The 24,732-nt window shown below is 58.2% G+C and overlaps 1 protein-coding gene across 2 annotated transcripts; it reads right to left on the bottom strand.

Annotated features, from left to right (window-relative positions):
- Positions 1 to 1,477: 1,477 nt before the first annotated feature.
- Positions 1,478 to 24,644, bottom strand: ANKRD52 (ankyrin repeat domain 52). Of its 2 annotated transcripts, none has more exons than XM_065858761.2 (28): positions 24,491 to 24,644; positions 21,330 to 21,413; positions 20,706 to 20,784; positions 18,670 to 18,740; positions 17,835 to 18,035; positions 17,660 to 17,747; positions 16,699 to 16,841; positions 16,364 to 16,576; positions 15,530 to 15,608; positions 15,009 to 15,123; positions 14,845 to 14,927; positions 14,635 to 14,752; positions 14,064 to 14,132; positions 13,783 to 13,923; positions 13,618 to 13,695; positions 13,334 to 13,445; positions 12,779 to 12,850; positions 12,279 to 12,480; positions 10,502 to 10,589; positions 9,926 to 10,043; positions 9,629 to 9,848; positions 9,303 to 9,390; positions 9,139 to 9,222; positions 8,874 to 9,019; positions 8,661 to 8,743; positions 8,212 to 8,294; positions 5,036 to 5,127; positions 1,478 to 4,012 (listed from the first exon to the last, which is right to left on the bottom strand). In XM_065858761.2, the coding sequence occupies exons 1-28, from the start codon at positions 24,515 to 24,517 to the stop codon at positions 3,780 to 3,782; spliced, it is 3,210 nt and encodes a 1,069-aa protein (XP_065714833.1). In that variant the 5' UTR covers positions 24,518 to 24,644; the 3' UTR covers positions 1,478 to 3,779. The 2 variants fall into 2 exon arrangements, with proteins under 2 accessions (XP_065714833.1, XP_071656064.1); XM_071799963.1 differs by having other exon boundaries at positions 3,876 to 4,012; positions 5,036 to 5,176; positions 24,491 to 24,619.
- Positions 24,645 to 24,732: the final 88 nt, after the last annotated feature.

Here is a 24,732-nt window from a genome sequence, read left to right as displayed (position 1 = left end):
GAAGGAAAAAGGAGGAAGGAAAAAGAAATAATAGTAATAATTAAAAGAAAGAAAAGAGAATAATGAGGAATAAAGAAGAAAAAGGAAAGAGGAGGAAGGAGAAGAAAGGAAAAATGGTAATAATTAAAATGGGGGAAAAGGGAAAAGGAAAAAGGGGAAAGGAAAAAGGGAAAAGGGGAAAGGAAAAAGAAATGATAGCAATAATTAAAAGAAAGAAAAGAGAATAAAAAGGAATAAAGAAGAAAACGGAAAGAGGAGGAAGGAGAAGAAGGGAAAAATGGTAATAATTAAAATAGGGAAAAGGGAAAAGGAAGAAGGAAAAAGGAGGAAAGGAAAAAGAAATAATAGCAATACTTAAAAGAAAGAAAAGAGAATAATGAGGAATAAAGAAGAAAAGGAAAAAGGGAGGAAGAAGAAGAAAGGAAAAATGGTAATAATTAAAATAGGGAAAAAGGAAAAATAGTGATAATTAAAAAAAAAGGGAAAAAAGGAAAAAAGAAAAATAGTAATAATTAAAAAAGGAAAAAAGGAAGAAAAAGGAATAAAAGAGAAAAAATCATGAAAAAGAAAGAAAAAAGAAATAAAAAGGAAAAAAAGGGAAGTAAAAGGAAAACCCCCAGGGCCGAGGCCGCGGGTCCGTGCGCTACAGGGTGGGGGTTTCCTTTGGTTTGTGGTTGCGGGGGGACCCCAAAACGCAGCAGAAAAGCACAACCTCACCTCTGGGCTGTTTGGGGCTCATTCTCGTTCATCTCAGCACCACCAGCAATCAAACCTGCTCCCTTCGGGGTGGTTTTAGCGCTCCCGGGACGTGGGGACCCAACCCCGAAATGGGGGAGAAACGGGGGGGGGGGATTTCCTAAAGCAAAGTGAGAACTCCCAATCGCCTGGAGCATGGAGGGGGGGCCAGGCCCCCGGCCCCCCCGGCCGGTACATTCAGCAGTTCATATGGCTCCGCTCGCCGGCGCCAACAGCGCCTTGAAATGCATTTGTGCTGTTTGTTTTTGCGTTTCTCATCCTTCCTTCCTTTCCAAACGCGCCTTCCCTTTGTTTCACTCATTCATTCCTTAGAAACAAACTTCTTCTTTTCTATTTTTTTTTCTCTTTTTTTTTCTTTTTCTCTTCTTTTTTAAATTAGAAATGAAAAAATAAACCCAAAAGACGCTTCTCCCGTGGGATGCTCGAGGGAATCCGGACTCATGCTTGAACAAAAGTGCTTATTACTTGAAGCAAGTGCTTTGGACCAAGCGGGAGGAGAGAAACTTCCCTATTTTGGGGTGTGCGGGACCCGAAACCAAGAGATTTAAGTAGCGTCGGGGTTTTGGGGGTGAAGAATGGGAATGGTCCGACTTTGGCATCAAGGTCCAAGTTGTGGGGCCGGGGAAGTTTCCCTCCATCCCTCTTTTAACAATGCACCGGGGCGGGGGGGTGTTATTTTTTTTTGGGGGGGGGAGGGGGAAACCATCACAAAAAGATCTCATTTTAGCAAAATAAACGCAATTATTACCGAACACTTGGATTATTACTGAAATTGTCAAGCTGTGCTGTCGAATGGATACGATAACAGCGTTAAAGGAGAACAAGACTGGGACTTGTGTGGCCCCATTCCCAACCCAAATGTGTCCCCCCCCCTCCCCAAAACCCTGGGTGCGCTGCTGGAGCCTCCTTGCCCTCTATCATTATTATTATAAGACACAAGGGGAAGGGAGGGGAGGATTCTAAGAGCAAAGAGCGGCTATTTCTATTTACTACCTATTTCTTCCTGCGTGGCGCTGCGGGTGGGGATGGAGAAGCCCTTACGGAGATCACATTGATTGTCTCGGAGTCGGCGCGGGGACGAAGCCGAAGGGAGAGCGCGGTTCCTTCTCCGTGCAAAGCGACTGAAAACCACCCAAAAATCAACAAGAAAACAACGTGGGGCTGGCGGGGGGGGAGGGAAGGAAAAGCAGCATTTTCCAAGGGACGCGGCGGTCACACCGGGGTGGTGACACCTCGGTCCCCTCCAAGGAACAAACCGCTTTAAGCCCTTGAAGACGCCGGCTCGGGACTTTGGACCCGTTTTCCTGCCCCGTGGAGATAAAGCGATGCCGAAATCCACCCCCCCCGGCCCCGGCTGCGTGTAAACAGTGTGGGGGTCCAGTTTTCGGCCCCGATGCCACCAGGGGTTTGGCAGCCGGGGGTTCAAGTTTATTCTGGTTCCGAACTGAGGTATTCGGTGCGGAAAGGGTAACGCTAAAGGGGTTTTTGGGGGAGACGCCGGCGGCCGGGGGCACAACCCTGTGCCAGCACCGAGGGAGCGCTGTGCTGCCAAAGGATGGTCCTATAGATCTATAAAGGGGAAACCCCCTCCCAAAAGACCCAAAATAGGGACAATCCGCGGAGCGCCCGCTCGCCCGGCGCCGGATCCTCGAGTGCTTTACCGAACAAAGTGCAGGTTTGGTGAACGGGACAAAACAAACCCAAAACTCCTCCGTGAGAAGGCGAAGGGAAATGTGCTTTATCACCCAAAGGCCAAGGCTGGAATCTCCATGTTTGGTTCTAAGAGTTCGGCTTTGGTAAAAGAAACGAACAGCGCGGGGGGGCCCTGTAAAGAGGGGCCTAGGCGGTTGGGTTTTAAAGGAGGAAAACAAGACGCGATGCGTTGTTTTGGTTCTAAAAACGCTCGAGTGGTCACCGGGGACGCTTTAATGGCCCCCGGTGGGGCGCCGGGACCCCCGTGGTGGGGACGGTTCCCGAAACGCTCGTTACCCCATCGCTGCGTCTTTGGCTTGGAGCGGACTCGCCATACGGAGACGACAAGCGTTGGGTTTCGCACACGGTGCCGTTACAGTAACTCGGAAAAAGACACCAAAAACACCCCGAAAATAACAGCGACGGAAAGAATTAACACAACCCAGTGCAACATCGAGTGCATCGAACCTGCCTTATAAATATGATCGCTAAAATTAATTAAAGAACGAAGCCAAAGCGAGGGAACAACGATCCCACGTACACGCTGGTAATCCTGCCAAGAGGCTAGAAAAAGAAACATAGACTTACTAAAGGTTGTGAATTAGGACTTTGAAGTGCATCTTTTCCTTATGAAAAGGCTAAATTTTCAGAGTATTGGTTTTTTTTAAAGGTAAATGCTTGTTTCTTTATAAATAACTTTCAAAAATAATAAAGCAACACTGACTCTCGCATGGAAACCACGCAAACCAGAGCGGAAATAAAGCGGAATACATCAAAATAAGGAGGTTTTCTTAGGATTTTCGCCAAGAAATCAACCGACCGACCAACAGAATCCCTAAAGTGCCTGGTGAGGGGGGAGGCTCCAGCAGGGCGCCCCTGTTTGCATATCAACCACAGCTGCCAAAGGGAGAGTCGTAGTGTCCCGGGTACAGTAGATCGTGATTCAAGTGTATTGGAATTAAAGGACGAGCGCGAGGATTCGAAAGGAACCAAAACGGCGTCTGCGGGGGGCGGGGGGGGACACGCGCTCCCCGAAAATCCCACCCCACACCGCGCCAAGAGTTCGGGCGGCCCCGTCGATCCCAAACCCGCCTCGATTCGCCCCAAAAGCCAAGGGACGAAGCGCAGCGGCAGCCGCCTCGCCTTGGGGAGCGATGGAGGACGGGGGATGCGCGGCGCTCGTTAAGTTAATTAGCAGCGCCGGACGGGGACGCGCCGAACTCTTGGGGCGCCCCGAGGGCTCGCCCAGTCTTGTTCTCCTTTAAAGTGCCTTATATTTATAGAATTTCTAAATAAATATAATAAGATATTGGGTCACCCGTTGGCGGGAGCTACTCGGAGTAGCAGCCGTCCAGGCCGATGGCGCTGGGCCGCTCCTGGCCGTAGGCGCTGCCGTTGGGCAGGGGCCCGCAGGCCTTGGCCGCGATGCCGCAGTTCTTGAGGAGGTTGAAGCTGAAGGAGCCGATGGCGTCTTTCGGCGGGAAAGGCTTCATGGTGGAGAGGATCAGTGCCAGGCAGTCGGCCACGTCCTTGTTGGGGGCACAGGCCAGGGCCGGGGTGTGACCTGGGGACAGATGGGGGTGACAACGGAGTGTCAGGGGTTGAAAAGTGACATGGAAAATCATCTAATCCGGAGCAGGAACACCCAGCTGAGGTTCCACAGGAACCAGGCGGGTTTGAATGTCTGCAGAGAAGGAGACTCCACAACCCCCCTGGGCAGCCTGGGCCAGGCTCTGCCACCCTCACCACGAACAAGTTTCTGCTCATATTCAAGTGGAACCTCCTGTGTTCCAGTTTGCACCCATTGCCCCTTGTCCTGTCACTGGTTGTCACCCAGAAGAGCCTGGCTCCACCCTCCTGACACTGCCCCTTTCCATATTGATCCCCATGAATGAGTCCCCCCTCAGTCTCCTCCAGCTCCAGAGCCCCAGCTCCCTCAGCCTTTCCCCACACTGCAGATGCTACACTCCCAACCTGATGCGCCAGGATGTTTGTTTGTCTTTTAAACACCCCATGATGGCATCAAGAGCTCTGGGAGCACCCACAGGACCCCCCCAAGCTCCGGTAGCACCCAAAGTTTTCCCGACTCCAAGGTGTTCCAGCCAAGCGGGGGCTTCTGCCCACAACCACCAGTTTGAATGGAGACCCATTGCTGGGCTGGCTCTGCACCAGGGGGAGGACGCGTTTCAAACACCCGCCAGACCTGGAAATGCTTTTACAGGGGATTGCAGGGGGGTAATAATTGAATCGCAGAATCATTTGGGTTGGAAGAGCCCCTCAAGATCGAGTCCAAGCACTAAAACGTCCCCAAGAATCTCAACTCTGTGTCTGTTCACCCCTCCAGGGATGGTGACTCCACCACCGCCTGTTCAGTGCCCAACAGCCCTTTGGGGAAGAAATTACCCCAAATTTCCAACCTCAACCTCCCTGGTGCAACCTGAGGCTGTTTCCTCTCATCCTGGTGCTTGTTGCTTTGGAGCAGAGCCCGACCCCCCAAGCTCCAAGCTCCTTTCGGGTATTGCAGAGCGAGGTCTCCCCCCAGCCTCCATCACGCTGAGCCCCCCCGGACACCCCGAAGGACACGAACCTTCTTCATCCACAGCCAGCACGGTGGCACCTCTGCTGAGCAGGGCCTGGACCACGGAGGCCAGCCCGTTCCGCGCGGCAATGTGGAGCGGCCTGGGGGAAAACGGCGTCAGCACGGCTGCCAAGTCTTCCACAGCTCCCGCTAAAACAGGGACCCCGTGGGCGGCTCCATGGGCTGACAGGGGCTGACACGGGTTGACACGGGCACACACGGGCTGACAGGGGCACACATGGGTTGACACGGGCACACACGGGCTGACAGGGGCACACACGGGTTGACGCGGGCACACACGGGTTGACACGGGCACACACGGGCTGACAGGGGCTCACACGGGTTGACACGGGCAAACACGGGTTGACACGGGCACACACGGGTTGACACGGGCACACACGGGTTGACACGGGCACACACGGGCTGACAGGGGCACACACGGGTTGACACGGGCACACACAGGCTGACAGGGGCACACACGGGTTGACACGGGCACACATGGGTTGACACGGGCACACACGGGCTGACAGGGGCAAACACGGGTTGACACGGGCACACACGGGTTGACAGGGGCACACACGGGTTGACACGGGCACACACAGGCTGACAGGGGCACACACGGGTTGACACAGGCACACACAGGCTGACAGGGGCACACACGGGTTGACACAGGCACACACGGGCTGACAGGGGCACACACGGGTTGACACGGGCACACACGGGCTGACAGGGGCACACACGGGTTGACAGGGGCACACACGGGCCGACAGGGGCACACACGGGTTGACAGGGGCACACACGGGTTGACACGGGCACACACGGGTTGACAGGGGCACACACGGGCTGACACAGGCACACACGGGCTGACACAGGCACACACGGGCTGACAGGGGCACACACGGGTTCACACAGGCTGACAGGGGCACACACAGGTTCACACGGGTTGACAGGGGCACACACGGGTTGACACGGGCACACACAGGCTGACAGGGGCACACACGGGTTGACACAGGCACACACGGGCTGACAGGGGCACACACAGGCTGACAGGGGAACACACGGGTTGACACAGGCACACACGGGCTGACAGGGGCACACACGGGTTGACACAGGCACACACAGGCTGACAGGGGCACACACGGGTTCACACAGGCTGACGGGGCACACACAGGTTCACACGGGTTGACAGGGGCACACACGGGTTGACACGGGTTGACAGGGGCTCATAAGGGCTGACACACACAGGTTCACACAGGTTGACACGGGCACACATGGGCTCACACACACGGGCTCACACAGGCTGACATGGGCAGACATGGACTGACACACACACATGGGCTCACACGGGCTCACACGGATACACATGGGCTCACATAGGCACACACAGGTACACATGGGCTCACATGGGTTGACATGGGCTCACATGGACATGCACGGGCTGACATGGATTGACACACACAGGCTCACACGGGCTGCAATAGGCTCATAAGGGTTGACACGGGCACACACGGACTGATACAGACAGACGTGGGCACACACGGACTGACACAGACAGACACAGGCACACACGGACTGACACAGACAGACATGGACTGACACACACACATGGGCTCACACAGGCTCACACAGGCACACACAGGTACACATGGGCTCACATGGGCTGACATGGGCTCACATGGACACGTACGGGCTGACATGGATTGACACACACAGGCTCACACGGGCTGGAATGGGCTCATAAGGGCTGACATGGGCACACATGGACTGACACAGACAGACACAGGCACACACGGACTGACACAGACAGACAGACATGGACTGACACACACACATGGGCTCACACGGGCTCACACAGGCACACACGGATACACATGGGCTGACATGGACATGCACGGGCTGACATGGATTGACACACACAGGCTCACACGGGCTGGAATGGGCTCATAAGGGCTGACACGGGCACACATGGACTGACACAGACAGACACAGGCACACACGGACTGACACAGACAGACGTGGGCACACACGGACTGACACAGACAGACATGGACTGACACACACACATGGGCTCACACAGGCTCACACAGGCACACACGGATACACACGGGCTCAAATGGGTTGACACGGGCTGACATGGGCTCACATGGACATGCACGGGCTGACATGGATTGACACACACAGGCTCACACGGGCTGGAATGGGCTCATAAGGGCTGACATGGGCACACACGGACTGACACAGACAGACACAGGCACACACGGACTGACACAGACAGACATGGACTGACACGGGCTGACACGGGCATACATGGGCACACATGGGCTGACACGGGCTCATAAGGGCTGACATGGGCACACATGGGCTGACACACACAGGCTCACATGGGCACACATAGGCTGACACAGACAGACACGGGTACACATGGGTTGACACACACCAGCTCACACAGGCTGACACAGCCAGACACAGGCACACATGGACTGACACACACGGGCTCACATGGACTGACACGGGCACACATGGACTGACATGGACACACATGGCTGACACACACGAGTTCACGTGGACTGACACACATGGGCTCACACAGGCACACCTGGGCTCACACAGACTGTCACAGACAGACACACGCGGGCTCACACGGACTGACATGGGCACACATGGCTGACACACACGGGCTCACAGGGGTTGACAAGGGCACACATGGACTGACACACAGGGGCTCACATGAACTGACACACATGGGCTCACACGGGCTCACATAGGTTCACACGGACAGACACACATGGGCTCACACGGACAGACACACATGCGCTCACATGGGTTGACATGAGCACACATGGACTGACACACATGGGCTCACACAGGCTCACACAGACACACACGGGCTCACATGGGTTGACATGAGCACACACGGACTGACACACATGGGCTCACACAGACACACACGGGCTCACATGGGTTGACATGAGCACACACGGACTGACACACATGGGCTCACACGGACAGACACACATGGGCTCACACGGGTTGACATGAGCACACATGGACTGACACACATGGGCTCACACAGGCTCACACGGGCTCACCCACTCCCACATTCTCTGCTCACCCACTCGCCCGTTCACTGCTGCCCCACTGCCCCCTCTCCCCAGGCATCCCCCCCCGGCCAGCCCCATACTCACATCTGCAGAGCACTGTTACTTGCATTGATAAGGCCGAGGTCGTGGGTTTCCCCCAGGATCAACAAGGCACACTTTTCATGGCCCTGTAAAGGACACACGGCTGTCTGTGACATGTGAGCAGTGGAACGGGGTTCCCCGGGATACAGGAACATTCCCTAAACCCCACATTCTGCAAGGGTTCTCCGCTCCGGCAGGGCCTGAGAAGCCAAACTGCCGTCCCCTCTGTCCCATCTCCCGCCTTTGGTGGACACATTGATCACAAACCTGGAGCTCGGAGAGGGGATCCCCAGCAAAAACGGAGACTGATTTACAACCCAAACCGCCCCAAACTGAACCAGGAGATCCGTGCGGGTCACGACAGGCACAGCAAGCCCAGGGCCCTCACCCCCACGTACAACCCCACGCATTAAGGTGACGAGGTGACGGTGGCCGCGGTGGCTGCTCCCTACCTTGCTGCAGGCCAGGTGAAGAGCCGTGTTCTTGTTGACATCCAGCACAGTTATATTTGCTTTCGCTTGGTACAGCAGGAACTCTGAAAGGAGGAGGGAGAGCAGCTGGTGAGGGGCAGCAGCACGGAGTCCAGGAATGGGGACAGAGGAGGGGACAACCCGGCTCCAGGGGACCCGGTGACGGCACGGGGCGGTTGGACAGCGGTCACGCACCGAGGGCCGCGGAGTGCCCGTTCTCCGAAGCCATCATGAGCGGGGTCCTCCCCAGCTTGTCGGTCGTGTCCACCTCGGCCTGGTGGCGCAGGAGCAGCTGTAAACCGTGGACGTTGTCTGCAAAGGCAGCAGCGTGAAGGGGGGTCCTGGGGAGAGGAGACAGCGGTTGGAGACACGTCTGGGGACATCAGAGTCCCCCGGTGTCACCAGGAGTCACGGCCACCACCCAGCAGCAGTGACAGGAGAGGGACGAGGCCACGCTCACCTTCCTTTGGCATCTCTGCTATTAACAATCTTGGCACCTAATGCTTCCACCAGCATTTCCGCAGTGCCGTCCTGGTTGTTAATTCTGCAGCGGGGGACGAGAGGAACGTTAGGAGGACACGAAGCAGCGTTAGTGACACGGGGCAGGTCCCCAACGCCACTTACACTGCACAGTGCAATGGAGTAAAGGGGTTTCCTTCTAGGTACGCAAACGGGTTGTGTTCAAGTAACAATTCAAGACAATCTTCATGCCCTGTGAGGAGAGAGGGACAGAAATACATCAGCAAGAAGGGACCCTGGGTTCCACCTCATTGAATCAGAGAATCATTTTGGTTGGAAAAGACCTTTAAGATCGTCGAATCCAACCCCTGGCACTAATCTAAGTCCCTGAGAACCTCATCTCTGTTTGACCCCTCCAGGGATGGCGACTCCACCACCGCCCTGGGCAGCCCGTTCAGTGCTCGACAGCGGCGCCACAGCCCGGTCCTCACCACTGTACGAAGCCCAGTGCATCGGCGAGTAGCCGCTGTAATCCACCACGGAGTCCAGGGGGTCGGTGGAGAGCGCTGCCTGCAGCAGGGTCCGCAGCACCTCCAGGTGCCCGCACGCCGACGCAAAGTGGATGGGGGTCCGGCCTTTGAAATCCCGACACAGGACGAAGGCATCGTGGTCCAGCAGCGCGGCCAGGCAGTCCTCGCAGCCCGTCACGGCCTGCGGAGCCGAAAACCCCCCCGGGTTCAGAGCTGGGCTGAGGAGCACAAGCAGCAGCTGCCCGGGGACGCACTCACCCCTCGGTGCAGCGCGGTCCGGCCCCGCTTGTCCGCGGCGTCGGCCGTGGATCCTTTCTCCAGCAGGAGGTGGACACAGTCGACGTGGCCGTTCATGATCGCCAGCATCAGCGGGGTTCTGCAGGGAGCAGAGCGGGCTTGCAAATCATCGCATTATAGAGGTGTAGAACCATTTTGCTTGGGAGAGACCCCCAGGATCAGCGAGTCCAACCATAACCCAGCTCTAGCACTAAACCATGTCCCTAAGAACCTCGCCTAAACGCCTTTTAAACCCTCCATGGATGGTGACTCCAGTACTGCCCTGGGCAGCCTGTTCAATGCCCCACAGCCCTTTGGGGAAGAAATCGTTCCCCAGATCCAACCTCAATCTCCTTCTCCAGCTCCATTCCCTTCTCTGAACTCGCTTCAGCACCTTAAGGGTTTTCCAGTCATGAGGGGCCCAGAACTGGGCTCAGGATCCCAGGTTTGGCCTCACCAGTGCCCAGTACAGTGCCTGGTACAGCACCCAGTACAGCACCCAGTACAGCGCCCAGTACAGCGCCCAGTACAGCGCCCCATACACCCGGACAGACTCACTGGCCGTGGATGTCCATGACGTCGGTGATGTCCGCCCGCTCCCCGCTGTCGATCAGGAGGTGCAGGGAATCCGTGTTCCCGTTGGCAGCTGAAGACGAGGCAGGAGGAGAGGAGGAGTCAGACAGACAGACAGACGGACGGATGGGTCCCCTCCTTCCCGCCACCAACCCGCGGAAGGGGAAACTCGTTAAGCAGTTGAGCTATGGGATTGATTAATGTGTGCCTGGGTTGCAATGAACGTGTGTGCAGAAGGTGCTGAGCCACCAGGACCCTTGGCTTCTGCACCAGCCCCATCCTGCCCCACAGCCCCTGCTTGCCCCGAGTGTCCCCAGCCCCATCTGCCATAGAACCATAGAATCATTCTGGTTGGAAGAGACTCACAATTCCAACCATTAACCTGTCACTAAATCACGTCCCTAAGAATCATAGAATAGTTTGGGTTGGAAGGGACCTTCAAAGGTCAACCAGTCCAACTCCCCTGCCATCAACAGGGACATCAGGTTGCTCAGAGCCTCACCCAGCCTGGCCTTGAATGTTCCCATGGATGGGGAATCTACCACCTCTCTGGGCAACCTGTTCCAGTATTTTTGCCAAAAATTTCTTCCTCGTGTCTTGCCTGAACCAGAAGTGAAGCAGAAGACCAACTGAACGCCGGTAACTTGTGAGTGCACAAGTCCCATACACGCTTTTCTTACTGTGTGTGATTTGAGCGTGAGTCAATCACTTTATTCTATAAGAAAACAGCCTGGATGAGCCCCCTGTGAGCTCTCCCTGCTAAAGAAGTGAGCTGTGGGGCAATGGTTTTGCTCCTCAGAGGTCAGTGGATGAGGCCAATTTAAATGTAATATTGATCATTTAGCTTAAGCAGATGCACGCTAAATCGACTTAATTATTTAGGAGTATAAGGTTGTATGATTTTTAATATACTCTTTGCTTCGTGTTACTTGGTAAGCTAGATCTCCTACAATTTTAAGCTGTAAAGATCTGCTCGTATTTACCAAAAGCAACTACAAACGGCACTGAACACTTAGAAGAGAACGGTAACCCTACGATAACCTTAACCCTGTCTCTGACCCTAACCCTAAACCTGACCCTAACCCTAACCCTAACTCTAAACCAAACCCTAACCCAAACCCTAACTCTAAACCAAACCCTAACCCAAGCCCAAACCCTAACCCAAACCCTAACCCTAACCCTAACTCTAAACCAAACCCTAATCCAAGCCTAACCAAGCCTAAACCAAACCCTAACCCTAAACTAAACCCTAACCCAAACCCAAACCCTAACCCAAAGCCTGACCCTAACCCAAGCCCAAACCCTAACCCTAAACTAAACCCTAACCCTAAACTAAACCCTAACCCTAAACTAAACCCTAACTCAAACCCTAACCCCAACCCCAATCCCAATGACCCTAACCCTAACCCTAATGACCCTAACCCTAACCCTAATGACCCTAACCCTAACCCAAACCCTAAACCCAACCCCAACCCTAACCCTAACCCAAGCCCAAACCCTAACCCTAAACTAAATCCTAACCCTAACCCAAACCCAACACCAAACCCAACACCAAACCCTAACCCTAACCCAAACCTTCACCCTAACTCTAAACCAAACCCTAACTCTAACCCAAAACCAAACCCTAACCCTAAACCAAACCCTAACCCAAACCCCTAACCCTAAACCCTAACCCAAACCCCTAACCCTAAACCAAACCCTAACCCTAAACCCTCCTTTAATTTCAACTGTGGCGGTTGAGACAGAGAAACGACCCCGTCACCTGCAGCATGGAGCGGCGTCCACTTCCTCTTCCTCTCCTTGACCAGCGCGGAGGCGCCGTGGCTGGTCAGCACCTCCACGCACTCGGTGGAGCCGCGCTCCGTGGCGAGGTACAGCGCGGTGCGGCCCTTGTGGTCCCGCACGTCCAGGTTCACCAGGGTTTCGGCAAGTGTCTTGAGGGCTTCACAGTGACCATTGTAGGCCTGGGGACAGAGCGGGACACGTCACGGCGCTTTCCCCGCGGTCCCACGCGTGCCCTCGCCCACCCGCAGACGCCGAGGTGGCTCCAAACCGCGGCAATTGTGGAGCGCTGGGAGTTCAACACGCGAATCAATGGGACTTTGACACACGGTCGGCGGGGAAAGCCGTTCCCAGCCTTTCCTCCTTTGTGCCGTTCGGCACCGGGACGCAGTCAGAGCCGGCACCGCGCCAGGGCTCAGCGTGGAGCCCGCACGGAGCCAAGTGTCCCCGTAACCCTGGGGCTGGGCCGGTCGTACTCACAGCTAAGTGCAAAGGGCTGACGGGAACGGTGCTCTCCACGTCCTCCAGGCAGTTAAAAGACATTTCCAGGAGCTGCAATGGCAACAACACCAAATTGTAACCAATCCCGGGCTCGCCGAGGCTCTGACAGACACCAGGTTGCTTGGAAAACACGCTCATCTGCTCCAGAATGCCCCGAATTTTGGGATGGGACCTTGAGCTGGCTCTGGGCTCTGCACACTCACATCAAGCCCACGCTATCCCGAAGCTCCTCGCTGTGATTTCCTACGCCTATTATGTTATTTTCTGTGTTGTGGGAGCTCCTCCTTGGCCCTCAGGGTTTCTTTTCAAAGCCCAACCTCGCTCCTCAACCAGGGATTTAGGCATCACAAGTCCAGGTGACAAAGCTCCTCGCTCCAGGGATCCCTCCCAGAGCCAGGGCTTCCCCTGGGGTGCTCCTGGCACAACAGCTCCCCAGGAGCCCCCAAAATCTCCCTCCTAAGCAGAGCCTAACGCCGCAATGCCCAAGCACAGCTCCTTGGGGGGGTGTCCGAGGGTGTCGTGCAGCCCGCTCACCAGTTCGAGGTTCTGCCTGTTGCCGTACGCGGCTGCGTAGTGGACGGCGGTGTATCCCTGCTTGTCCCGCAGGGATGGGTCAGCACCATTATCCAGCAGGAACTCCAAACAACTGCGAGGAGCGGGAGAAAGGGGAGATGAACAAACTGGGGGGAACAGTGGGGCAGAGCTTTGCAGGGACCCCCCCGCTTTGATTGCTCAGGGTGGGGAGCGCAGGCAAAGCCCCTGGAAGCGGGACTGGGGACAGATGGGTTTCAGAATCAAACCAGCGTGTGGGGACTCACAAAAACGCCTCCTTCAGCCTGGACTCCTTCAGCGGCTCCTCGTCGCTGTCGTGGCTGTTTCCTGAATGAGTCTCCGCTCTGAAAGGGCGGAAAGCAGCTCCGGTTTGCTGGTCGTCCCCTCGGAGCGCCCCCCGAGCCACAAACCGTCGTCCCCGAGCCGCTCACCTCCTGTACGTGTCCGAAGCAGCAGCATAGTGTAGGGGGGTGCAGCCTTTACAGTCGGCCTCGTTAATACTGGCTCCCGCCGTCACCAGTGTCACCGTACACTGGTAGCTGCCGTTGGCAGCCGCGTAGTGCAGTGGAGTCCTGGGGGGGAAGGACAAGGGGCTCAGTCACCCCCAGGTTTGGGTCGGTGAAGAGCCAGAGATGGACCCTTGGGCGAGGGGGGTGAGAGGAGCAGCTTCAGACACCAAGCGCCACCACAACCGCGCAGGACGCTCACTCACCTTCCGAATTTATCTCTCCTCCTCAAGTCAGCACCACTGCTCAACAGCAAATTAAGACATTCAACGTTCCTGTGGAGGGAGGGGAGTTAGATGTGGATCAGAGGGGCCGCAGCGGGAGTGCAAACTCCCCCGAGCTGACAGCGACGCTGCTCACGAGCCGAAGCTGGATTCGGTTCGTCACCTCCGGGCAGCACTCGCCAAGCTCTGCCCTGCTCCCCAAAAACAACAAGGTCCTCAATGGGACCCCCTGTGAAATCAAACTCCCCGCCACACAATCCGCTGCACACAGAGCCAGCGAAAACCCCGCTGCTTCTCAGGCATCGGCGTCTGAGTCCTTCACGAACCCACGGCCGAGGAAGCGTTTTAACCCCATTTTTAAGCCGGGAATGACCGGGATGAGTCAGAGCCAGCGGCAGAATAGGGCTAAAAGTTTTCTGTGTTCATTTGTGCTCTAAACACCGGTCTCAGCTCTCTCCCAGCGCCAGGAACGGCACCCAGGGCTCCGACCCCCGGTCCCCACCAAAGCGTGGCATGAGGATGAGGGTCCGGTTTGGGTGGGGGCAGCGCTCACCCTCCCGAAGCAGCAGCGTGGAGGCAAGTCCTCCCGAGGTTGTCCGGCGTGTTGATATCGAAGCCCGCAGACAGCACGTGCTCGTTGCTCAGCGAGGAGACGATACTGTACAACTGACCTGGGCGGCGGGGGCGACACGGCGTCGGGGGACGCTCGGGGGTCCCCCCGGTGTCCCCGTGCACAAAACAGGGGGGGAAATGAGCCACTCACCTGAGGAAAGTAGCTTACGACAACAGTCTGAGAATCCGAAGAGAACAGCTAAGTGCAGAGGGAACATGTCGTGGATCCCACGCCTGTGGGGATGACAGGAGTGGGGATGGGTCATTGGTGTCCCCAGCGCAGCGCAGGGCCAGGGAGGAAAGGTCCCGCCTTACCTTGCAGTGTCAGCACCATTCGTCATCAAAGTACTAATTAGCAGCTCGTGGCCGTATCTAGCAGCAACGTGGAGGGGGGTATTGCCGTATTTGTCAGCGCAGTCGATCTCACTGCCTAGAGGGGGGAAGACAAGAGCTTCACCAGCGAGTCTCTGCATCCCCGCTGCTCCGACGACCTCAGGGACACGGCGATAACCCGAGTCCCTTCAGCATCGTGTAGAGCTGTAATGAGAGCCTGCGGGGCATCAATGGATCTCTCCCCGTCCCCCCACAAGCGGATGCACCCAGCAGAGGCCCGGTTGCACCCCAGGTGCCTGCCAAGCGGTGAGCTATCGTCTTTCAGGCTGAACGCAGCAGCAGGAACGTCCTGTGGCCACGGCAGCTCTGACCCGGCTGGAATTTCAGTCCCCGGGTCTGCGCTTCGCTGCCCTCGAGGACACGAGCTCAACGGAACCGAGCGATGGCTGTTGAACTCGCAAAGCCCCCGTGCTGAGCCCGGGTTGGATGGAGGAGCCGCTCACCGTTCTGGATGAGGATCTGCGAGCGCGTGAACCGTCCGTGGATGGCGGCCATGTGCAGCGGGCTCTTCCCTTCCTTACTCTGCGGAGAGCAACGGGGCGTCGCAACGGGCTCCACAGCACCCCCACTGAGCTCCCCCGAGCTCCCCAGCACCTCCCTGAGCTCCCCCAAGTTCTCCAGCACCCCCCTGAGCTCCCCAGAACCTCCTTGAGCTCTCCAGAACCTCCTTGAGTTCTCCCAAGCTCTCTCGAGCTCTCCAGAATCTCCCTGAGCTCCTCAGCACCTCCCTGAGCTCCCCCGAGCTCCCCAGCACCTCTCTGAGCTCCCCAGCACTCCCCTGAGCTCCCAGCACCTCCCTGAGTTCCTCTGTGCTCCCAGCACCTCCCCGAGCTCCCCCAAGCTCTCCAGAACCTCCCAGAGTTCCTCAGCACCTCCCTGAGCTCCCCTGTGCTCCCCAGCACCTCCCTGAGCTGCCCCGAGCTCCCCAGCACCTCCCTGACCTCCTCAGCACCTCCATGAACTGCCCAGAACCTCCCTGAGCTCACCCAAGCTCTCCAGAACCTCCCTGAGTTCCTCAGCACCTCCCTGAGCTCCATAGAACCTCCTTGAGGTCCCCAGCACCTCCTCAGGCTCCCCCAAGCTCTCCCGAGCTCTCCAGAACCTCCCTGAGTTCCCCAGCCCCTCCCTGAGCTCCCCTATGCTCCCCAGAACCTCCTTGAGATCCCCAGCACCTCCCTGAGCTCCCTTGAGCTCCCCAGAATCTCCCTGAGCTCCCCAGCACCTCCTCGAGCTCCCCTGAGCTCCCCCCACAGCCAGAGGCTCCCCCAGCCCCACACCTGGAAGTTGACGTCGGCCCCGTTGTTGACGAGGAGCTCCAGGCACAGGGCCCCGTTGGTGGAGACGGCGGCGAAGTGCAGAGGGGTGAAGCCCTTCTCGTTAGGCTGATTGACGTTGGCGCCGTAATTGACCAACTCGTTGGCCACGGCGTCTTGGCCCATGTAGCAGGCGATGTGAAGTGCAGTGTTGCCGAAGGAATTTGGTTCATCGATCTGTGGGAAGAACGAAACCCCCGGCGGATTTGGAGACGCAGGAGGGGAATAAAGGCGCTCGGTGGTACCCAGCGCCCTCTCCCGCCCCCGTCCCACCCCAATCGTGGCCGCGGGGGTCTCACCTCGACCCCCAGCCTCAGCAGGTGACGCACGACCTCGATCTGGCCGCTGGCAGCTGCGGTGTGCAGCAGAGTGTAGCCCTTCTTGTCCTTACACATCACATCAGCTCCTCGGGCCACCAGCAGCTTCAGAACTTCCAAATGCCCTGTTGGGAGAGAGCCAGGACACCCGGGAAAAGGGGGAGTCCCAGCACCCCGAAAAATGGAGCCGTAAGCAGGAAGCAACGCGGGAAGAGAAACCGGATCAACTATAGAATAAGGGAATCGTTCTGGGTGGAAGAGACCCCGCCAAGATTGAGTGACGCAACCCACCCATGTCCATGAGAACCTCATCTGTTCAACCCCCCAGTGATGGCGACCCCACCATTGCCATGGGCAGCCTGTGCAGTGCCCAATAATGAATAAATTCTCCCTACTTTCCAACCTCAACCTCCTTCCCCAGCTCCGTTCCCTTCTCCAGCACCTCAAGGTGTTTCCTGTTGTGAAGGACCCAAAACCAACAGCAGGATTTGAGTCGCTAAACTGGGACTTTCTCATCAAACTTCTGCTCTCTCGGGCTGTTGATCCACAAGCTGCTCTTCCCCCAAATTAGCAAAGCGCTGTTTAATGAGGAGTCTGTGCGTGTTTGCAGGAGAAAGGCCGTTCCACTGCAACCAGTGCGGAGCCACCTTCACCCAGAAGGGAAACCTCCTGTGCCACATCAAGCTGCACTCAGATCGTTGAGTCCAACCCTTCACCAGCACTAAAATGTCCCCATGCACCTCGTCTGTTCGCCCCTCCAGGGATGGTGACTCCACCACTGCCTGTTCAAAGCCCTTTGGGGAAGAAATCACCCCAAATTTCCAACCTCAACCTCCCCTGGTGCGACGTGAGGCCACTTCCTTCGCTCCTGGCGCTCGTTCCTGGGTAGCAGAGCCCGACCCCCACAGCTCCAACATCCCAGAGCGGGTCCCAGCACACCCACCTAGGAAAGCCGCCCAGTGGATGGGCTGCCGGTCCTTCTTGTCGCAAGTGCTCAGGTTGGCGCCTTTGTTCAGCAGCAGGTTCACCATCTGGGTGGAGGGGAAGCAATGAAAGGTGCGGCCGCCGCTCCTCCCCGCCGGCGCGGGATTTGGGGATTTGGGGACCCCCCTGCGCACCTCGAGGTGGCCGCTGTGCACGGCGTGGTGCAGCGCGGTGCGGCCCGTGCGGTCCGCCACGTTGACGGTGCTCAGCAGGGGGACGATGGCCTCCACGCACTTGGTGGCCCGGTTGGCGGCGGCGACGTGCAGGGGCGTTTGCCAGTACTTGTCGCGGGCGTTGACGTCCGCCGAGTGCTTCAGGAGGAGGTGAAGTGCCTTCTGGTGGGGCACAGACACAACCGTGATCATTATGGGGTGGAAAAGCCCATCGAGATTGAGTCCAACCATTAACCCACCCCTGGCACTGCCCCATGTCCTGAGAACCTCATCTCCATGTGTATCACACCCCTCCAGGGATGGTGACTCCACCACCGCCTGTTCAATGCCCTTTGGGGAAGAAATTGTCCCCAATATCCAATCTGAACCCCAATGTGTGGCGACGCGCCCCGTGTGTCACACCCAGGGCTCCGACCGACATGACCACAGAGTTTCTCCCTCCCCAGAAACCCCAAACAGGACAAAGTTAAGCGGGGTGAAGTTAAACCCACAAAACCTGTACAGTTGGGAAATCTTTCCGATGAGATTTGTTGGAATTGGCCCCATCATCCCAAAAAGAAACGTGAAGCTGGATGAGACAAAACCCCGGGGAAAGGGGGAACGGGGGCGTTGTGGGGAAACCCCACATGCGAATTCCTGAAGGATGGAGCGATAAAACACGGAGATTTTTCTCCATCTCTCATTTTCAGCCTCTCCGCTCTAACGGGAACATCCGTCCCCACTCAAATCAAGCGGGACGTGGACAAGTGGAGCAGCACAGCCCCATCTCCTGGTGAAAGGGTCACGCAGAACCCACCTCGTTCCGAGACGCCGCCGCACGGTGCAGCGGGGTGAGCCAAACCGTGTCCTTCGCGTTAACGTTAGCACCTGCGGAGCAACGAGAGGTGTCGGGGACAGGGAGGTGACCTCCGAGGGACCCACCGGGCCAGAGGGGACCGAGCGGTGAGACATCTCCAGACCCGTGGCAGCCCCAGCCAGCAAAAAGCAACGCAAGGCACATCAGGGCATCCCACGCTCTGCAGACGGGGCTGAACGTCCCCGGTCCTGTCGAACAGGCTCTCACAAAGGATTTCGCTGCGTGTCTCCGTGTCAGGGTCAGGCGGGATCATGGCAGCCTCGGGGTTCCCCGCACAGCCGGGGGGAGCGAAGGGCGGTTTGACGCCAAATAACATGAGACAAATCTGAGTTAATGCTCTGGTTTTCAGCTGCCCCCTCACAGAATCCCAGAGTGTCAGGGGTTGAAGGGACCTGGAAAGCTCATCCAGTGCAATCCCCCATGGAGCAGGAACACCCAGCTGAGGTTCCACAGGAACCAGGCGGGTTTGAATGTCTGCAGAGAAGGAGACTCCACAACCCCCCTGGGCAGCCTGGGCCAGGCTCTGCCACCCTCACCATGAAGAAGTTGCTTCTCATATTTAAGCAGAACCTCTTGTGTTCCAGTTTGCACCCACTGCCCCTTGTCCTGTCACTGGCTGTCACCCAGAAGAGCCTGGCTCCATCCTCCTGACACTGCCCCTTTCCATATTGATCCCCAGGAATGAGTCCCCCCTCAGTCTCCTCTTCTCCAGCTCCAGAGCCCCAGCTCCCTCAGCCTTTCCTCACACGGGAGATGCTCCACTCCCTCCAGCATCTTGGTGGCTGCGCTGGACTCTCTCCAGCAGTTCCCTGTCCTTCTGGAGCTGAGGGGCCACAACTGGACACAAGATTCCAGGTGTGGTCTCCCCAGGGCAGAGCAGAGGGGCAGGAGAACCTCTCTGACCTACTGACCACCCCTTCTAACCCACCTCAGGTCCCATTGGCTTCCTGGCCACAAGGGCCCAGTGCTGGCTCAGCCCACAGCACCCGGGATTCCCAGCTGGTCTCCCATCCAAGTGCTGACCGGGCCTGACCCTGCTTAGCTTCCGAGATCAGGTATTCTCAGGGTGCTATGGCTGTATATATTATATACATATATATGTTCCCCAAGTATATCCTGATAGTATCTGAACTAAATCCTTTTTTCAAGGACAGAGCAGAGGGGCAGGAGAACCTCTCTGACCTACTGACCACCCCCTTCTAACCCACCCCAGGTCCCATTGGCTTCCTGGCCACAAGGGCCCAGTGCTGGCTCATGGTCACCCTGCTGTCCCCAGGACCCCCAGGTCCCTTTTCACTGCTCCAACAGCTCATTCCCAACTTATACTGGAACCTGAATATATATTAATATATTCAATATATGAATATATTGAATAATACCGGCCCCAGCACTGACCCCTGAGGCACTGCACTGGATCCAGGCCTCAACTGGACTCTGCCACATTGACCACAACTCTCTGGCTTCTTCCCTTCAGCCAGTTCACAGTCACCTCAGCACCCGCTCATCCAGACCACACTCCCTCGGTTTAGCTGAGAGGATGCTGTGGGACACTGTGCCAAATGTCAAGCGAAGGCAGACCATGCCTACCCCACCAACTCAAGGTAGACCATGTCTACCCCACCAACTCAAGGTAGACCATGCCTACCCCACCAACTCAAGGTAGACCATGCCTACCCCACCAACTCAAGGTAGACCATGCCTACCCCACCAACTCAAGGTAGACCATGCCTATCCCACCAACTCAAGGTAGACCATGCCTACCCCACCAACTCAAGGTAGACCATGCCTACCCCACCAACTCAAGGTAGACCTTGTCTACCCCACCAACTCAAGGTAGACCATGCCTACCCCATCAACTCAAGGTAGACCATGCCTACCCCACCTCCCAGTTCGGTTTCCACCTTGGCTACTTCAGCGCCCGGACGTGTCTGTGTCTGAACAAAACTCAGCGTCGTTTCCGCGGTGCCGGCCCTCACCTGACAAAATGAGGAGCTCGAGGATGGCGACATCTCCGATGTAGGCGGCAGCGTGCAGCGGCGTCCGTCTCTCTTGGTCCTGAGGAACAAAATGCGTTTGTGAGCGTGCAGATCCCTCCCAGAACATCCCCCATGCACCCCAGCCTGCCCCAGCACGCGTGGGGACACAGGATGGGGCCAAAACTGCCCAAACCCAGCGCCCCGCAGGGCTGTGGAGGGGAAACTGTAAGTCTGGAAAAGCAGCGGTGCTGTTATTTTATTGGTGACAACTCGCGCCGGCACAACCAGGCGGGAGGACGCGAAAGTGAAACCCAGCTGGCAGGTCACCGAACGAGCAACGGCATTTCCAAACCTGCGCGCGGAAAGGAAATGAAGCGTTAACAATCGCGGTTTTATTCCTCCAGCAGCTGCGCCAGAGCTCGGCGAAACAATCCCAACGCTCTCTCCCAACACCAGAGCACGAGGAGCTGCCGGGTCCCCGGCACAACCAGTCGGGATAAGAACCCAACGGGAATGTGCCAAACAGGCACCAGCGCAGCCGGGAGCTGCACCGGAGCCCCGGAGGAGCCGCTGCAGCGGAATGGGCCGAACTCAGAGCTCAGCCCGGTGTTTGGTGGCACTCACCAAGACGTTGATGTTCTCCTTCTGGTTCAGCAGTGACCGCACCTCCTCGATGTCGCGGTTGAAGATGGCTTGGACCAGAGGAGGCTGCGGAGGGAAGGAGAAGCCAAGTCACGGAGGTGGGGACGACACCAGAGCGGCGTCACCGCACGGCAGAGCCTCCGTCACCGCACGGCAGAGCCTCCGTCACCGCTGTGGAGCCAGGACCCTGCTCCAAGAATCAGGCAGAGCCACCAGCAGCTTCCATGGCTCAGTCGGCACCAGGTGCTGATTTTCAAGCCACCGACGGTGCTTTTCTTGGTTGTTGTACAGCGAACAGACCAAGGAGCCATTGGAAAAGCCTCCCCATGGGCGCAAAGGGCCTGGCAAAGCCGGGCCTGGCAAAGCCCGACCTAGTAAAGCTCAACCTAGCAAAGCCTGGCCTAGCAAAGCCTGACCTGGTAAAGCCCGACCTGGCAAAGCCCAGCCTGGCAAAGCCCAGCCTGGCAAAGCCTGACCTAGTAAAGCTGGGCCTGGCAAAGCCCGGCCTGGCAAAGCCCGGCCTGGCAAAGCTGGCCCTGGCAAAGCCCGACCTAGCAAAGCCCGGCCTGGCAAAGCCCGGCCTGGCAAAGCCCGGCCTGGCAAAGCTGGCCCTAGCAAAGCCCGACCTGGCAAAGCCCGACCTGGCAAAGCCCGACCTAGCAAAGCCCGACCTGGCAAAGCCCAGCCTGGCAAAGCCCAGCCTGGCAAAGCCCAGCCTGGCAAAGCCCAGCCTAGCAAAACCCAACCTAGCAAAGCCCAACCTAGCAAAGCCGAGCCTGGCAAAGCCCGACCTGGCAAAGCCCAGCCTGGCAAAGCCTGGCCTGGCAAAGCTCAACCTGGCAAAGCCCAACCTGGCAAAGCCCGACCTGCAGCTCCTCCCACCTCCTGCTGCCCACAAGTTCCCTGCTGTGCTTTGGTGAGCACCGGGAGCAGAGCCCTGGCCCGGCTGCTGCAGAACCGGCGGCCAGGCGCTGGGTTCGGTGCCACCAAACCTCTGCACATCACCCAAAAACCTGCGCCCTGATTTCTGTCCCACAGGCCTAAAAACACCGCTCTCCTGCCATGGGTTCTCCGGAGCTCGGCACCCGCGGCCGCTGCCAAACCAGACGGCGCCGCGACCCCGGCACAGCCCTGCCCGCCTAGGCCTGGATCTAACGGTTCAAACCGTGAGTCCCGCTTCTCTCCACCTCCCGGAGGAAGAACAGAGCGTGGCTTTCAAGGCAACCCCTTGCAGCGGTTAAGGACGGGGAACACATCCCGGGTCAGAGGGAAGGCGTGAGTCACTCCCTGGGAATGCAGCAGACTCAACATCGCTCTTCACACATTAAAATTAAGGGGTTTTTTTTAAAAATAGGAAAAAATCGCAGACTAATGATGGCCCGGGCGGTCCCCGCGGCGCTGGGCTGATGCACCCACCCACCATTCACAGGGAAACAGAAATGTTTCGGTTACCAAAAAAGTCCTATTTAAAGCCCAGATCAGCCGCTGGTCCCCAGCCCTCCCCTCCTCACCCCCTGGTGGGGTCAAACTCGCCGTATTTGCCGTCGCACGGGAGCCGGGAGGAGAAGCCGGCACCGATATTTGGGTTTTGAGGGGCCGTGGCCCCGCTGGCCCAATTCGGGGTGGATAAAGGCGGTTTCTGTGAATCGCGCGGGTGCCTGAGTCACCGCGACACCGGGGTCACCGGGATGGGTCCGGCCACGGCGCTCAAGGGACCTGAACTGCGAATGGCAGGGACAGGGGGTCCCTGGTGACCTCCCGAGATGGGTAGGGCCAGGAAACCCCTCACTGGGGACACCCTGCACCCCAACATTGTCCCCAAAAGTGATGGGGACATCCTGCAGCCCAGGAGTGTCCCCAAAACCCCGTAGAGACATCCTGTACCTCAGCAGTGTCCCCGAAAGTGATGGGGACATCCTGCACATCAGTAGTGTCCCCAAAACCAAAAGGGGACACCCTGCAACCAGGAAGAGTCCCCAGGTCCCTATGTGGACACCCTGCACCCCAGCAGTGTCCCCAAAACCCAATAGAGACACCCTGCACCCCAGCAGTGTCCCCAAAACCCAATAGAGACACCCTGCACCCCAGCAGTGTCCCCAAAATCAAAAGGGGACACCCTGCAGCCAGGGAGTGTCCCCAAAACCCAATAGAGACACCCTGCACCCCAGAAGCATCCCCACGGCCCAATAGGGACAACCCTGCACCTCTGTAGTGTCCCTAAAACCCAAAAGAGACACCCTGCACCTCTGTAGCATCCCCAAAATCAAAAGGGGTCATCCTGCACCCCAGGAATGTCCCCAAAACCAAACAGGGACACCCTGCACCCCAGGAGTGTCCCCAAAACCAAAAGGGGACACGCTGCAGCCAGGGAGTGTCCCCAAAACCAAACAGGGACAGCCTGCACCCCAGGAGTGTCCCCAGGGCCCAATGGGGACACCCTGCACCTCAGCAGTGTCCCCAAAACCAAAGGGGGACACCCTGCGGCCAGAGAGTGTCCCCAAAACCCTATGTGGACACCTTGCACCCCAGCAGTGTCCCCAAAACCCAACAGAGACATCCTGCACCCCAGTAGTGTCCCCAGGGCCCAACGGGGACACCCTGCAGCCCAGGAGTGTCCCCAAAACCAAAGGGGGACACCCTGCACCCAGGGAGTGTCCCCAGAATTGATGGGGGCACCCCAGCTGTGTCCCCAGGGCCCGCCGGGGGCGGCGCAGCCGGGGTCGCGGTCCCGTCCCGGGGGTCCCAGCCCCGGCGGGCCGGGGGTTCCTGCAGCGGGGATTCCCGCCCGGCTCCGCGCTCCCGGGCCGGGGGGCTCTCCCCTCCTCGGGTCCCATCGCCAGGGTCCCGCCCTTCGCGGGCCGGGCTCCCGCCGCCGCTGGGCCCCGGTTACGGAGCGCGGGTCCCGGCGGCCGCGGGCGGAGCGGAGCGCGGTGTGGGGCGAGCCCAGGCCGGGCCGGGGCTGCGGGGGGGCGGCCCGGGGAGCCCGGACGGCGGAGGGGGACGGGCCGGGGGCCGCGGCCTGGGGCGGCGGCCGGGCCCGGCGGCGGCGGCGCGGACTAGGCCGCGCATCCCCGGGCTGGCGTGGCGGCGCGGCCGGGCACGGCGCGGGGCTGCGAGGCGGCGGGCGGGCGCGGCGACGGTACCTGGTCCGTGATGCTGAGAATCCCCATCTCGGGGCCGCCCTCAGCGCCCAGCTCCCGGCATCGGGCTCCGGCCGCGGCGGCTCCGCTCGGGCGGCTGGCGGGGCGGGGAGCGCCTGGGCCCGCCCACCGCCCGGGGAGCGGCCGCCGCCGCCGGGGCCGCAGCGCCGCCGCCGGTCGCCATGGCCGGAACCAGGCGGGGGACGCGCTGCGGGAGGGCGGCCCCGGGCCCGCGTCCTCAGGGA

Source organism: Patagioenas fasciata, chromosome 28, assembly GCF_037038585.1.
Source record: "Patagioenas fasciata isolate bPatFas1 chromosome 28, bPatFas1.hap1, whole genome shotgun sequence".
Classification (NCBI taxonomy): Eukaryota; Metazoa; Chordata; class Aves; order Columbiformes; family Columbidae; genus Patagioenas; species Patagioenas fasciata.
This window is presented reverse-complemented; position numbering and strand designations above follow the sequence as displayed.

Bases quoted from the DNA above. Each gene is read 5' to 3' on its own strand.
- ANKRD52 (XM_065858761.2), bottom strand. From the start codon at position 24,517: ATGGGGATTCTCAGCATCACGGACCAG. The intron at 18,741-20,705 runs GTGAGGGCCGGC...GTTGCTCCGCAG, and splicing joins CGAGCTCCTCATTTTGTCAG to GTGCTAACGTTAACGCGAAG. The intron at 14,133-14,634 runs GTGAGCGCTGCC...CTCCCTCCACAG, and splicing joins CACGCTGCTGCTTCGGGAGG to GAACGTTGAATGTCTTAATT.